General features: G+C 22.5%; 4 protein-coding genes across 4 annotated transcripts; 1 reads left to right on the top strand and 3 right to left on the bottom strand. All coding sequences in view use genetic code 6, as the record gives it.

Annotated features, from left to right (window-relative positions):
• Nucleotides 1-469: 469 nt before the first annotated feature.
• Nucleotides 470-3,201, bottom strand: TTHERM_00370710 (peroxisomal acyl-CoA oxidase). Its single transcript, XM_001009501.4, has 5 exons — nucleotides 2,821-3,201; nucleotides 2,337-2,766; nucleotides 1,852-1,998; nucleotides 1,279-1,774; nucleotides 470-1,226 (listed from the first exon to the last, which is right to left on the bottom strand). Exons 1-5 carry the CDS (start codon nucleotides 3,094-3,096, stop codon nucleotides 533-535), a joined length of 2,043 nt encoding a protein of 680 aa, XP_001009501.4. The 5' UTR covers nucleotides 3,097-3,201; the 3' UTR covers nucleotides 470-532.
• A 1,660-nt stretch (nucleotides 3,202-4,861) lies between these two features.
• Nucleotides 4,862-6,262, bottom strand: TTHERM_000370709 (hypothetical protein; the record flags this gene model as incomplete). The annotated part of the gene is made up of 1 exon (XM_012796007.1): nucleotides 4,862-6,262. The coding sequence occupies one exon, from the start codon at nucleotides 6,260-6,262 to the stop codon at nucleotides 4,862-4,864; it is 1,401 nt and encodes a 466-aa protein (XP_012651461.1).
• A 573-nt stretch (nucleotides 6,263-6,835) lies between these two features.
• TTHERM_00370720 (transmembrane protein, putative) lies at nucleotides 6,836-11,928 on the bottom strand (the record flags this gene model as incomplete). The annotated part of the gene is made up of 10 exons (XM_001009502.2): nucleotides 6,836-7,462; nucleotides 7,524-7,820; nucleotides 7,877-8,519; nucleotides 8,693-9,126; nucleotides 9,185-9,389; nucleotides 9,520-9,937; nucleotides 9,986-10,379; nucleotides 10,486-10,658; nucleotides 10,720-10,956; nucleotides 11,103-11,928. 10 exons carry the CDS (start codon nucleotides 11,926-11,928, stop codon nucleotides 6,836-6,838), a joined length of 4,254 nt encoding a protein of 1,417 aa, XP_001009502.2.
• Nucleotides 11,929-12,845: 917 nt separating this feature from the next.
• Nucleotides 12,846-14,400, top strand: TTHERM_00370730 (adenylyl cyclase, putative; the record flags this gene model as incomplete). The annotated part of the gene is made up of 7 exons (XM_001009503.2): nucleotides 12,846-13,484; nucleotides 13,544-13,621; nucleotides 13,696-13,785; nucleotides 13,851-13,934; nucleotides 13,990-14,094; nucleotides 14,150-14,316; nucleotides 14,385-14,400. The coding sequence occupies 7 exons, from the start codon at nucleotides 12,846-12,848 to the stop codon at nucleotides 14,398-14,400; spliced, it is 1,179 nt and encodes a 392-aa protein (XP_001009503.2).
• Between the last annotated feature and the right edge of the window lie 693 nt (nucleotides 14,401-15,093).

The raw sequence follows: 15,093 nt of genomic DNA, 5'->3' as shown, positions 1-15,093 counted from the left end.
ATGTGATCGCTTTTTATTTTTTATATGTTTGCTTGTTATTAATCTTTTAATCTATCTATCTATCTATCTTTTTTGATAAATTAAATAAATAAAGAAAGCAAATTCAAATTATCAATCGTTTAGTTTTTTATAATTTTAAATAATTAATTGAATCTAGTAAAATCAATTATTAACGAATATTTTATCTAAATATAAATGAAATTTACTGTTAAATTATTTAATAATTTAAAAATATTGTATGTTTATATTACTATGAATGTCTCTTTTATCAAAATTTTATTATTCACAAAAAGAAAAATTATTATTTAATTAAATAAATTTTTTTGGAAAAATTATTATTTAATTAAATAAATTTTTTTGAATAAAATTATTTTATTATAAACTAAAATAATCTTCATAATTAATTTTTTTACAAAATGTAATTTTTTTTAAATTAAAATTAAAATTTTTAACTTAAAGCAAATAAATATACAGAAACTAATTAAATTTATATTATTTATTAATATAGAAGGAAATATCAAGTTTATTTTGTTCAAAACTTTGGTTATTATTAAATTAATTAAGATCTTGCTTGCACAATAGCACTATTAACTATTCTCTTTTCATCTTCTGAGTTATTAGGATTCTTATTTTAAACCCAATCGTTAAGTGTTTCATAGGCTTATCCTGAAAAAACTCCGATAGCTGATTTAATAGAGTTATCTGAAAGAGAGAATGAGTCTACTAAACCAATTGCATTAGCTCTTAGCTTTAGTAAGTGCTTCTTATACACTTAATTAATTAATTTGAGCTATTTAACAGAGATGTATTCATATTAAATATAATCAGAAACGGTATTTATTATTCTTCCTAAGGCATAAATGATACCCATAGACTTGAATGATTCAATTATATCGAATTAGCCTTAGTTTATCTTGGTAATTCTTTTCTTGAATGATCTTAATAAGACTGTATCTGTGAAAGCATCAGACAATTCAGCTGTCAAGCTTTCAGTTGATTCAAGACTGGTTTATTTTGTTTTGTTGGCAATTTCTTATTATTCAATCTTTTTCTAAAGGGTTAAAGCCAAAAATTGAGCTCTTTGCTCCAAAATAAACAAAAGATTTGTAAGATCTTCATATTCATGCTCACTCAGTAAATTGCACTTAGATTAAACTCTTTAATGATTTAAAAATTTAGTAAAGGGAGATTCGTCGTTTTTATCTTTCAATTTCTTTTAAAGGAACCTAATTAATTTGAATTTAAATTTTACACTTATAATTTTTTAAAAAAATTTACTTGGCTGTATATTCTTATAAGCTGACGGAATCAGCCTCATAAAGAGGGAAAGATGAAATCTTAGATAAAATTTGATTGAATCCTGAGTATTAGGAAAGTCCAACGTTACCACATGCCTATCTTAAATTTTCTACACCAATATAGGACAATCTAGATGTAAGAGCCTTTAAGCCATTTGAAATAGCTTTTACTTCACTGGAAATAGAAAAGTCTCCTTTTTAGCATAATTCAATATTTCTTTATGAGAGATTTTTCATTTCAAACCAAGTCAAAAGAATTAAATAAGATTGAGAAAGCTAAGGAAGAACTTTCTATTAAATAACCTAATAATCTAAATTCTTGATATACTTTGTTCCAAATTAGTCGTTATAATATCTATCTTAAACTAAACTAAATCTAACTGCAATAGTAGAAGCTTGAGCCAATAGTAGACCTAATTCTAATACATGTCCTATTCTTTTCTATATCATGTTGGAAAGCAAAATCTTTTTGTTTTCTTTAAAAATAATTAATTTGAATACATTATCTCAAAGCAAATATAATGAATAATATTAGTATTAATTAGTTAGTTACCTTATAGTTAAACCTATCCTTTTTTGTTTAGAGTAATATACCTTTAGAGTAAACTTTCTTTAGTGACTCTCAGCTAATTAAATCTAACGAAACCGTTATCATTTTATGCACCTGCATGCTTAGTTTCAACATCTCCTACTACAATACCTAAAATTTAATATTTAAAAAATATTAAAATTTATCGAAAAATAAATATTCTCAATTTTGTATCAATAGTAACGTAACAACAAAACACATTTATTAAATCTAATGCAAATTAATTATAAAAAACCATTTACTGTTTATTGTTCATATATTTTATTTTTAAATTATTAATAATTTAAATATTTTTAATATTTGAATTTGCTCTTTTAAAATAAGGAAATCAATTTTTTTTAATGGTTTGCTATTAGATTTAATAAGAATATCTTGTAAATAACAAATTATTTTACATAATTTAATTTGCTTTTAGTATTTTTTATTAAAAATATATTCAAAAATATTACCTGGTAGAAGTTATGCTTATTAGGAAGTATTTCTAATAGGTATAAGGAAAGCAGCAACTCCTTGTTTTACTTTGTTTACAAATAATTGAGAGAACACAATTCCATGTGTTGCTAGCTTTCCATAATCGCCTATCCACCACTTTGTTGCTCCGTGATGAGGAGTATTGATGATAAATTCATCAGTTTATTCATCATAATGAGCTTCTGTTTAAACACTGTTTAAGTCTGATCCATGAGCTAATTCAGCAGAACAGTAACAAATTTATATCTAGAATGCTTCAGCCTTAGGTAATATTGTTGCTAATTACTCATCACTTGCAAGAAGCTTTAAGTATGGAATGCAGACACTGCTATGAACACTACTTGAAACTGGCAAATCAACCATACAATTAATGTAATTTTCAATCCAAATGTTTTTTTCAGCTTTAAGCTAAGAAATTTTATAAAGTTATCATAAAAAAATAAACAAAGATCAATAAATTACAATTTTGCTGATACATGCATTTCTCTAAGCAATTAAAATATGAGTTCTTTCAGTAGAAGCTCCAATGTCCTCAGGTTTGAATTTTAAGAGAGGGTCTTCCTCAAACATCTTTTATATAAGCAAGAATTAGTCTAAAGAGTCTGTGTTAGAGTGAAGGAAACTAGCTAGCTCGAAAACATTAATTGAACACTTTTTGCGCTCCTCTTCTAAATTTGGGTTCATTTTAATGTTTTCAAATGATTTTCTGATTTGCTTTTAGGTTAGAACAAGCTCCATAGTAAATTAATTGTCTTTATTTATGCTGAATTAAAGAATGAATGAAAAATAATAATATTGTTTTACTATTTTTTAATTTATTTATTTTTTTTATATAATTTTTATAAATTTTAGTTGAGAAATCTTACGAAGGATTGACAGATATTTAATAAAAGACAGTTCTGATCAAATATGTCTTTAAATGATATCACCTGCTAAATCTAATAATATACATTAATATTATGAATAATGAGGTAAATGATACTAATTAATTAAGTCTATTTATATAAATATGCCAAAGAATGACTAAATATCTCTCTAGTCCAGAATTAAGAAGATTAGAAGAATCCACAAAGCTATTATTTTTAAGTCATTATAAAATTTTTGATATGTTTAAATCCCTCTACATTTCTAGTATTGTTGAAATTACGTAATATCTTTTGTTATTATTTTTATAGAAGTATTCTAACATATATTTTGTTTGATAATAATTTAATTCGTGTGTTTATAAAAATAAAATCCAAATTTAATGTCAATATTTTAAATGTTTGGATTATATTTTTATGATGTGCAATATCTATGTGTAATTTTATTAAAAACTTACAGATAGCATTAATAAAAATTTAATAATTTCCATAATTAATTTTTAAAACCATGATAATATATCAATGTTTCAGAATAATAAGATAAAAAAGTGTAATAATTTTTCTGATTTTTTTAATTTTATCTGATTTAAAACTCTTTGTAAAATTTAAATACACAAGATAGATATTTCTTTATAATATTTAAAATAAATAATTAAAATATCTTTTAAATAATATTATATAAAATTAGATTAATTTCAATTTCTTTTTATCTTGAATTTGCTAATTATTTTAAATTAAATATCACATAAAAATTAGTAAGTAATATATGCAATTAAACATTGTAAGCTTTCATTTTGCAAAGAATTTTTTAATTTAAAAACTTGTTGAAAATATTTTAATTTTTAGTGATCTCAATTCACCAAATTTTTGAATGGCATTTTGCTATAATACTAATTAATTGGGTATATATCTTAGCAATTATTTATTATGAGTGTTTGAAATTTCTTGAGTACTTGATATTATTTAATTTCAGAATGAGAATAAAATTATTTCTCAATTAAAAAAATAAAATTAGTATGCTTGCTTAACATTTGAATGATAAAAATTCATATTTGTTCTTATTATACTTTTAATCAATACTTAAATAAATTATTTATTATAACCTAAACTCCAAATATTTTTTAAATGACAAATCTGAAGAAAAGATATTTAATTTTAATCCAAGATATGTATTATTCAATTATAGATCAAAGAGATAACATTAAAGGAAAGGTGTCTTATAATAAAATTGTTTATTTAAGTTAATTTTATTTTTAATAGTTATTATTTAAATATATTCAAATAAAATAGAAAAGAAAGATGCATAATTACACTAATATTTGTTATTCAAGTTAGTTAGAGAGGAAACTTTTAAGAAGATTGAGAAACTTTAAATTATCAAAAAATTTAAATTAAAAATTTATTTTTTATCAGAATTAAATTGATAAAGTTTATTGATTGATATAAGCTTTAATTTATTTTTTTTCCAAAAAATTGAATATATTTTCTTTTTGTTGAATAAATCTTAAATTTTTTTTGTTTTAAACATAAATTTATTTAATTATTTTCTTATATTTTGAATATTTTGAAAAAATTAAATTAAAAAATCTCTAAATTAAATTTGATGAAAACCTAATAATTAAATCAATACTCCAAATACATCATCCTTAAATATTTATAAATTATAAAATACTTAAAATTGAATAACAATTTAATTAAACAAAAAATCTTAAGTTTTAGAGAGATAGCTTTTATTTATATTTATCTAACAATCCAATTACATTATTTTGATTTATATCAGATAACTCAAGAATTCCTTAATTTATGCTTACTTTTAACTACAAATCCTCATTACTAGATATATTTTTTAAATCACCTTTAATTACTTTTGCTATTCCCTAGTTTATATCAGATATTGAGATTTTATTCTCAAAAAATTACATTAGGCAAGAAAGGTTATCATATGGGAAAAATTTATCATACTGAGCGTTGCTAGCTAATCCTAACTGCATTTCTGCTTTCTTGTAATTATATTTTTGCCTAACTCTGAATCGTATAATATAATCTTAATTTCTGTCAAAAATTAAATTAGTGTAATAGCATCCACTCCATCCTATTTTTACATTTTGAGTTGCCAGCTCTATTTAGTTATTATCTTAATTTACTGCAATCTTTAATCTATCATATTTATCTTCACAATAAATTGATTGAATAAATTAGATTTTTGATAGCAAATCTTCCTAAATTTTTATTGGTTAATTTATCTATTAATTATAATAACTAATTTACTAATTTATTATCTATATTTCATGGTTTTGGTTTTGCTAAGGTTCATTTTTTTAAATTTACTTCAAGCTCCTTAAATTATTACTAAATTATTATAAAGAAAAAGCATTTGAATCAAAATATTAATCTATTATTTAAAGCATTTATTTTCTTATTTAATCTAAAGCATCCAAATTAATAGCTTATTTCAGTTTATCTTACTCATTAAAAATTTACTAAAAAAACTGAGTATTTTTGTCTTTTTATCGAATAAATTCATTAATAAAACTTTTGCACAAAGCTTCTTTTTGCTGTAAATTTGTTTTCTAGTCTAAAAATAGGTCTTTAAATGTATTAATCTTTGAAATTTTCTAATATTCTTAAATTATGTGTTTCTCAATATTTGGAAATTCCTAAACTAAGTTGATAGCTTTTGTTTGACATACATTAATTTTATGAAGCAGCTGCATCTTTAATTCCTCAAAGAAAGTTACAACATCCTTGCTTAAAATATTTTAATATACCTACTCTTTTGTGGATAGCTAAATTAGTTATTATTAAAGGTTATTATCATTAAGAGGAGGCCAGCTAAAAACAATTGATTAATCATTAAAATCCAAAACTTATTTAATTCTAACGTAATTCGAGGGTTTGAAATAATAATCTATACTTACACAAGCTTCACAGTAAAAAATACATTTATTTTCTTCCAATTCATTGACTTAAATGTAAATAATTTCATTTTTATTGTGCTTTTAACATTTCAAATTAACCTAATTTTACATTAATAATTCCATTTAATTGTCAAAAACTTTCTTTTTAATTTGTAATTTTAGTTTGAAAACAATTAATATTTAATATTAAAAATCAAAATTTGATTTAGGTTTTTTTAATCATTCATTCGATTCCAATACTTCGATTGTTTATGTTGTATCCAACTTCTACTACATTTCGTATGTGTTATTTTCTATTAAAGTAATATATATATGTATAATCAATTTAAATACAACTATATTATTTAGTTTAATTTAAATACTTTTTAATATTATTTCATCTATTTTTTTTTCTAAAAATATTTCTTTTATAATTTATTTTTTTTTATGAAATAATTTAAGTTATTTGTTTTATTTTTTCTAAATAAATAATCATAAATATGCTTAATAATATATAACTTAGAAAAATTTTCTAAAATTTAATTATCAATTTATCTGTGATACAAAAAAATTATAAAAATTAAATGAAATATCATGATTTGTACCTACTCAGTTCATGATATTTTAATTACAGGATTAGCTATATAAAAACAAAAATGTTTTTTTCAATAAATACAAAAACAAACAGAAAATAAAAGTAAATTATTAATTAGTTGGTCATTCTTTTAATTATTTAATGATTAAGTTAGTTCTTGCTTATTAATACCAAAATAGTAAAATCTTTCTTATTACTTTAATATCTTCTTCAGTTAAATCATTTATTCTCTGTAAATTATTTTTCTCAACACTATTATATTATTTTTAAATATTGTTGTTATTGTTGTGGTTATCAACTTTAAAGTTATTATTTTTTCTAAAAGCTTTTTTTCTTTTGTATTCACAATCTATGCACATAGTTTAAAACCTTTAGTTTTTCTCATAAAAATTTATCCACTAATATTTATTAAAAGGTCTTGCTGCATTTCTAACTTTGAACTAATATATTAGTTAATTGAAGTTTTCTAGTTCGATGACATTTAACTCTATGTCAATGTCGCAAATTTAACACTTATTTTGCAGTTTGCTCTCTTTAGTGCTTTTAACAAGATTTTTTAAGAAGCAAACCTACTTAGCTCTGTAGTACCATATTTAGATTATTTTGACTAAAACTGAGTGCTCTTTAGTTCCAGGATATAAATAAATTGTATTGTCATCTTTATCATTAGCAACTATAGTTCCATTTACATTATTACTATCATTTCTTTTTATAGAAATATCTGTGGTTTTCTTTTCTTCTTAATCTTTCTGTTGAAATTAAAATATTTTTAGATAATCTAATATTTTTAAAACTAAAAAATTAATTTACTTTAATTTACTGCATCTATTATCTTCTAATCTCTTTTTCTTCTTTTTTCTAGTCATCAAGTAATTGTCTATACACTTCATTCAACAAGTATTCATTATTTTCAAGGAAACTCTCGGGTGTTAAAAAATCTTTCATATTCTTAATGAGCCATTCTTTGTTGCACTTGAGGAAATGTTCTCTTATTTCATCTTCTTCCATAATCTATTCAATACTATCTCTCTCTTGATTTAAGACATCTTCGATGCTACTCAAAGGTTAAGTTATCTTATCTTAAACTTTCAGTTTCCATATATCAATCTTTTATGTAATTTTTTAAAATGTAAGCATGAATTTAAATAAATTTATTAATTTACCTTTAGCCAAATCCAAGTGAGCAGCCTTTATGAAGGCATGATCACAAAATAAAGGAAAGGGAATATAGCATAAATAGCAGGATCAGAAAAGAATATATAATTCTACCTTATCATTACTGATATACCCATGACTAGAAAGATTATTCCAGCAATAGTTATGCATCCAACAAAATAGAATTATACAGAAAAGCACATGTTATCTAAAGAGCGAAAATTTATATCAATTGTTTTATCTTTAACATAATTTTAACCTATCCAAGCTACTCCTCTATTATCGTATTTATATTTACAATATGAAAAATAATCGTAAAGCTTGATACCGTAAAGTACTTCCAAACTATTTAAGACTAGCACATCAATCATAATTTATGGAAATATAATTATAGAGGCAAAAATTAAATAGTTTACAAAATCTTGCTATCTGATAGAGTACTAATCTGGAATCATATTTTCTTATGAGAAAATTAAGATCAAAAATAATGCACAAGGTTTGGTAAAAATTGAGTGCATCTTGGAAGCATAAGTAAGCAATTAATTTAAAACTTATTCAAGTGTTTTTGATCCAGATAATAAATTCTAATTTTAATCTGCTATACCCATGTAATTTTTTAAATTTTATTCAAATGCATTTGGTTTTACATGCCTATTTATTTACAAATAAAAAAATAAAATTAATCATTAAAACAAAATTTAAATATTTTGAACTTTTGTTTTTTTTTAATGTGATTTTTTAAAATAAATAAATAAATAAAAAATAATTTAGCTTAGTCGGCAAATAAAATTTTTTGAAAATAAATAAAATATTTTAAAGTTTACTTTTAGAGAATTTATATGTAGGAATGAGGAAGTACTCTGTGAGTAATCTGAAAAGAAAGGATTTTCTCAATAAACTTGATCTTGTAAATTTATTTGTTTGCTATTACAGGATCTAAGTAGGAGCGATAAATTATTACAGCAAGCATTCTAATTAAATAAAGCTTAATAAATTCTATGAAGTTGGAAGCTGCTATAGTCATGATGAATTAAATTGTTTCTAGAGATGCACTTATAGGGTAAACTAACAAACTTTCTTTTAAAATAAATTCTTGCAATATAGTAATAAAGATGGCTTCAATCAAGAACAGGAGGAATATATAACCATCTATATATTGAGTAAATGAGCTAGTGTATGAAAATTCTAATAAAGCCAAAAATACAACTGAAGAAATTAAGCAAACTACAAAGAAATGATATCTCTTAAAAATAAAAACCTTATTTAAATTAAAAAAAGATATGATTAATTAAATTTTTGTTTTTTTTTCATTATACTTAAGTGATTTCAAAGTCTTCTTCTTCCTCTTCATCGCTCTCCTCTCCTTCCTTTTCTTTTTCTTCCTCATCTTCATGTCCATGCTCTCCACTGAGATTTTTTTGAGACTCTTATTATTCTTATTTATCATTATCTCCATCTAATAAATTATCTTAGTCTTCATCTTTATGATTAAGAGGATTGCGACTTTCATTTTACGATTTTCTGTAAATAAATAAAATATTATTTTAAAATAATTCTATTTCTTGCAAAAAAATCATTAATAAAAATAAATATTTAATAAAATATTTTATCAACAAGATTTGGAATATGAAATTATTTTATTCATTTTTACTTTTTATGGTGTGAGCTTTTATCATCATTGTAATTTGATTTTTTTTTGTTAAGAATACTATCTCCCTCATTATCTTCTTTATCATCTTAACTATTTTAACTATTTTTTTCACTATTATCATTTTCTTCATCTTCTTGAGAGTTTTACCGAGAGTTTTTCATTGTATGAAATTCATTAAAATCTTTTAATTCCCTATTATTTTTATCTTAAATTTATTTCTTTAAGAATATTTTAATAGTTTCTTCTTATTCCTTTGTTGGAGTTGGAATCAAAAGACAAGACCCATAATAAATAAAAAAGAGACCAACTATGCCGAGGATAAGACCAGTTCTTCCTCTCTTTATTTATATTGCTTATTCGATACTCACTGTGCCAAAATCATACTAATAGTAAATACTTGAATTGCTAAATAGTGTACCTGAATTAATAAATAATAGTAAGATAAATTTTTAAGAATAAAAATTACCATTGTTTTATAGAATATAAACAAAGGCTGTAACTAATATAGAAGGAATAATGCCATATAAGTTTCCTTCAAAAGCTGGCCAAAATGCAATTTTAATAGTTTTCCATACTTTAAGAGGTGGCTTGTACTTATTTGGAGAGATGAAATTATTAAAAATCCAAACTAAAAAGACACAAAGAACAGGAATAAGCGATAAAATAATAAACAAAATTGCATAAACAAGCTAACCAAATTAAAAGTAGTTAACCAAATCAACATAACTCAAAGGATTGAAATTTATGATTAAAGTATAAGTATTTGGAGGTGCTGGACTATTACCACTAGCAGAAGTATTATTCACATAGTCTGACACAACAATGCTAGCTGAAATAATTCTTTTTGTGTATCTATCAACCTAAATATAAATTATTTATTAACATAAGAAAATAAATTCATAAATAAAAAATATCTTTTCATTAACTTAAAAGAATAATGATTGAAGTTAATGTATTAATTTTTACTTAGTTGTAGTTAATATTGAATGTAACTTTTGATGGATGCTGTTGTCCTTAAACTCCCATATTATTAGCTGTTATAGGCACTCCTATAAGTGAGATATCATTATTAATTATATATTATTAATATATTCCTGAAGGATCACTTTCGTTTTGTATAAAAGAATCGATTGTTATAGCTGTTATAAATATTAGTAAATAAATCAATAAAAGTTATCTTCATAATTAATTAAAATTTACGATCAGTTGACAAATAAATTGCAGTGTCTGATGTTGGAAAATACCACTGTGTTCCTTTATACTGTTATGTAAAATCTTCTTCATACTCGCATTATATTTCTGCATGGCAACTATCAGATACAGGATCAAACCCAATTGTAGGAATATAATTCACAGTTTTAGTATTTTCAGGAGGAATTAAGTTACAATATTAGACTGATTCAAATACTTCATTTAATAGAATATGTCTACCAAATCCTTTTAATTTTTTATAAAGCACATTTAATAAATTCTTAGAAAAAAAGTAGTGATGTGAATTAGAAAGAAATAATTAGAATTAGTAAATAAAATATTTTAAATTCACTAAATAACAGTTCAATTTAAAAAAAGAACACTCTATTTACCATTGCAAAAAGAAAAAAAGGGGATATAAGGTATTAGAACGGTATTTATATTTTGCCAATAAGTAGTATCAAAAGGTTAAGAAGAGTAGGTAGGAGGACCTGGAAAAGATATTTCAGGATTAACTTAGTCGAAAAATGGGCCATCTGTTGGCATGTTGAATGGTAGAAGATAATTCAGTAATTTATTTTAGTTTAAAACAAAGAAAAATAACTTAGAGGTTCCGTATTAAGCTCTAGAAGAAGTTACTTTAGTATAAGTAATTGGAAGCCTTTAGTTTCCTTAAAGCGGGAATTACTAAATAAACTACTCATTAGTACATGCAATATATGGGAATATATATGTTTAGTTAGGAGATTGATTGTATAATCTCAATTTATATTCTTAATAAATAAATACCCCTTAATCAAAATACACTTTAGGTAAAGGTAAGCTTGTTCCATTGCTGCATACACTCAAATTACAATATGTACTTGATGCAGGAATACTTGGAGCGCTTGAAGAAAATGAGCAAAGGCTTAAAGACCAATCAGTTCCGTATTTATAAGTATCACCTATTTTAAGGTAGAAAGTAAAATCTATATTCATTACGAGCGAATAACCAGGATCTAACTCTATAAACTAAGAATTATTTATCAAATCCATTGAATTTAGTTACTTATTTTATTGGCATTAAGCTATATTGCAAAAAAGAGCCATAGAAACTAAATAAATTAGCTGTAATTAGAATATAATTTTTCTCATAAAATATAATAGGGTACTCTGTATTTATTAGCTCATACTTAAAAACTCACATTATTTATTTGGCTTAAATCTACTTTGCTTCATATTTAAAAAATTAATATTGATAGTTACTATTTTTTTAAATAGCTTAATAAAAAAAGACTACTGATCTTATGATTAATCCTCTTTATAATTATAATTTATATTTAAGCTTAATTAAATAATATCAAAAATTTGAATTTATCAAAATATGACATAAATGATTTAAATGTGTTTACATATTTACAGATAGATAGATAGATATTAATAATTAAATATTCTTTTTTATTTAAAATTATTTTTAATTTAAGAAGATTATTTATTATAAAGCTCTTCTAAAATCAATAAATAAATAGATATTTTTTTTGCAAAATTCAATTAAAAAAACAAAAAGTAAGGATTAATGTTTATCAAAAAGCTAAAAATTAAAATTTTTTTCTCAATTAAAATTTCCTAAAACAAAAGTTTTTATCAAGTTATTAAATTATTTTATGAGTTCTTACAAATTATATTTTGAATAAGATTGAATTTAATTTAAACGAAATAAATTGTTAATAAAAATGAGGCAATAAATATTTTAAGTATATTAAAAGATAAAGATTTCACTCAAATCACAAAAATAGATTATTTATCAATATATTTTATAACTTTGTAGCTTAAGCGTTGCTAAAAGAATGTAAAATGATTATAATAGTATATTATAATTTAATCTTTTATGAATTTTATATGAATTAAAATAGAAGAATTTTAGAAATTATTACAAAAAATCTATGTTTCAATGCTTGATTTTGTTCGTTCATTCTTTCAATCAATTTATGAATGATGATAATTTTTATTTATTTATTTATTAATAATTATCAATATCTAAGATATCTTTTGATTACTAACTTTGAAAATTATGAAAATATAATTATTAATTAGGCAGCAAAATTTGAATAAATTTTCTACAAATTACTTTTTATTATAGAATAGTAGATAAGAAAATGTCTTTTGGGTCTGATTAAAAGAGTAAGGTCTCTTTTTTTTAAGAGCAGTATAGGGAATATTTAAAAAACTAATCAAGTCAAAAATCGCTAAATTAAGTTAATAATATGTACAACTCAGGCCTATTTAATCATAGTAATTCTGGGTTGTTTAGTTCATAAATTCTTAACCAAAATGATCAGTGGAAATGTTATAATTTAGAATTAGAAAATTAGAGATTACAAAGTGAATTGTAGGTGCTCCGTCAAAGAAATTTATAGTATTTATAGAGAATAAAAACTCTTGAAGAAAATGCTCTCAGTCTTTAGTCAGTCATTTATTAGTAAACGCTTGCTCTTCAATAAACGACACAGTAACTTTTAAATACTCCTTAAAAAAATAGTGCTTCTAAAAAATCTACAAAGAAATAAATTCAAAATTAAACAGAAAAAAGCTCATAGTAACTGTATCAGAATTAAAGTCCTCAATCTAACAAATACGAAGGTTAAACTTCTGCTATTCAAGAGTTGTAGCCTAACTAAATTCAATAAAATTAATAAATGAATTAATCAGCTCAATCTCCAGCTACATCTGGATCTAATCCTGCAGCAAGTAATGTGTTTAGTTCCTCTTATAACTCTCAAAATATAGTATCTACTGTAATTTGCTAGAATTTAATTTTTAAAAGCTTTTAATAATGTCATTAAAAATAATATAGCTCTGTCAAATATTGTGCGTTTAGAGCGAAAATCAGCTGATTGAAGTTGCTTCTAAATATATGCAATGTATAAAAATTGTAATATAAAGTTTTAATAACTGAATTAATCGTTGTTTTGAAAAATTTATTTTAAATCAATAAATTAATAAAAGCTCCCAAAATTAGAAAAATTTATAGATAATATATTTGAAATTGTCTTTCCAACTACCAACGAAGATAAAGACAAATATTAAAAAATGCAGGTATCATAAAAGCTAAAAAATCAATGTTTGTTTTATCGTTCAGTTTTAAATTAATAAATAAATAGATGATTATTCCAACTTTAGAGAATTGGAGCAGGGTCATTAGTTAATAATATGTAATTAAACAGTAATATCAGGAATCTATGCAAGTAATAAATTATAATATAAAGTCCAAAATAAATATCTAAAATTTCAAACTAAAAGCTCAAAAGCGAGTTTACAAAAGCATTTGGTCATCTCAATATACCATTGCATGAAATGCTGAAATAAATAGTAAAATAAAATTAAGAGTACTTAGATATTATAAAAGTAAATAATTTTCAATGTCACATGTATATAAACAAAATATTTATTAAAATATCAGCATGCTAGATAGCATTATTCAATTTAATAGATGGTTCCAGATTCTTAAATAGGCCAAATAATAATATAAAAAATGCAAAAATACAGAACGTATCATAATTTTATCCACTAATTTAAAAAGAAAACAAGTATATCAGAATTGGGTGACTTGTATTCTCTTTTTGACAGGTTTATTTAATTTTTTTTCATTTGAATATATTCACAAATTATTTTATTAACTGTTAAAATACAAAAAGGCTCCTTTACAATTGAAACAATTTTGAAATTTTGTACATAATTAACTAACTATTTTGGAATCTAGATAGAATGTTGGAACATAAACCACTATTTATTTATATATAATATTATTTATAAAAATAAAAGCTTTTTTGAATTTTAATTTATAATGTAAAAACAAAGTATAGATAAATCAATCTTTAGAAACTAAGAGTATATGCATTTAAAAACAAACAAACAAACAAACAAACAAACAAACCTTTTTATATTTTACTTTAAGAGAAAAATGTGTAATTAAAGAAATTCTAACATATTAAAGAAAATTTCTGCTTAAAATATTTATTGTTTTTAAGTATTCCAAATTAATGAGAAGAATTAGTTAAAAGTAATAATAAGTCAATCAATTAAGTAAGTAAGAAAAGTTTATAATGAATTAATGTTTCACAAATATTTAAATAAAAGTTACCTTGTAGATTTTGTGTTAAATTTGTGTATAAATTTAAAATAACATAATAGCAACTTATTAAAGCCTATTTCATGTGATCTAAATAGATTTACTTAATTTTTAAAACGTTTAAATTTATAATGTGCAGATGTATACAAAAAAAGATCATATTTTGTTTTAGACTCTTCAAATTGGTGAACTTTTAAGATACTTCACCGCAATCAAAAATAACTCTTAATTAATAACTTAATTAATTAATAATTATTTGTAGATCAATCTTATCA

Source organism: Tetrahymena thermophila, assembly GCF_000189635.1.
Source record: "Tetrahymena thermophila SB210 genomic scaffold scf_8254777, whole genome shotgun sequence".
Classification (NCBI taxonomy): domain Eukaryota; phylum Ciliophora; class Oligohymenophorea; order Hymenostomatida; family Tetrahymenidae; genus Tetrahymena; species Tetrahymena thermophila.
The sequence above is the reverse complement of the archived record's forward strand: the minus strand, read 5'-3'. Positions and strand labels throughout refer to the sequence as shown.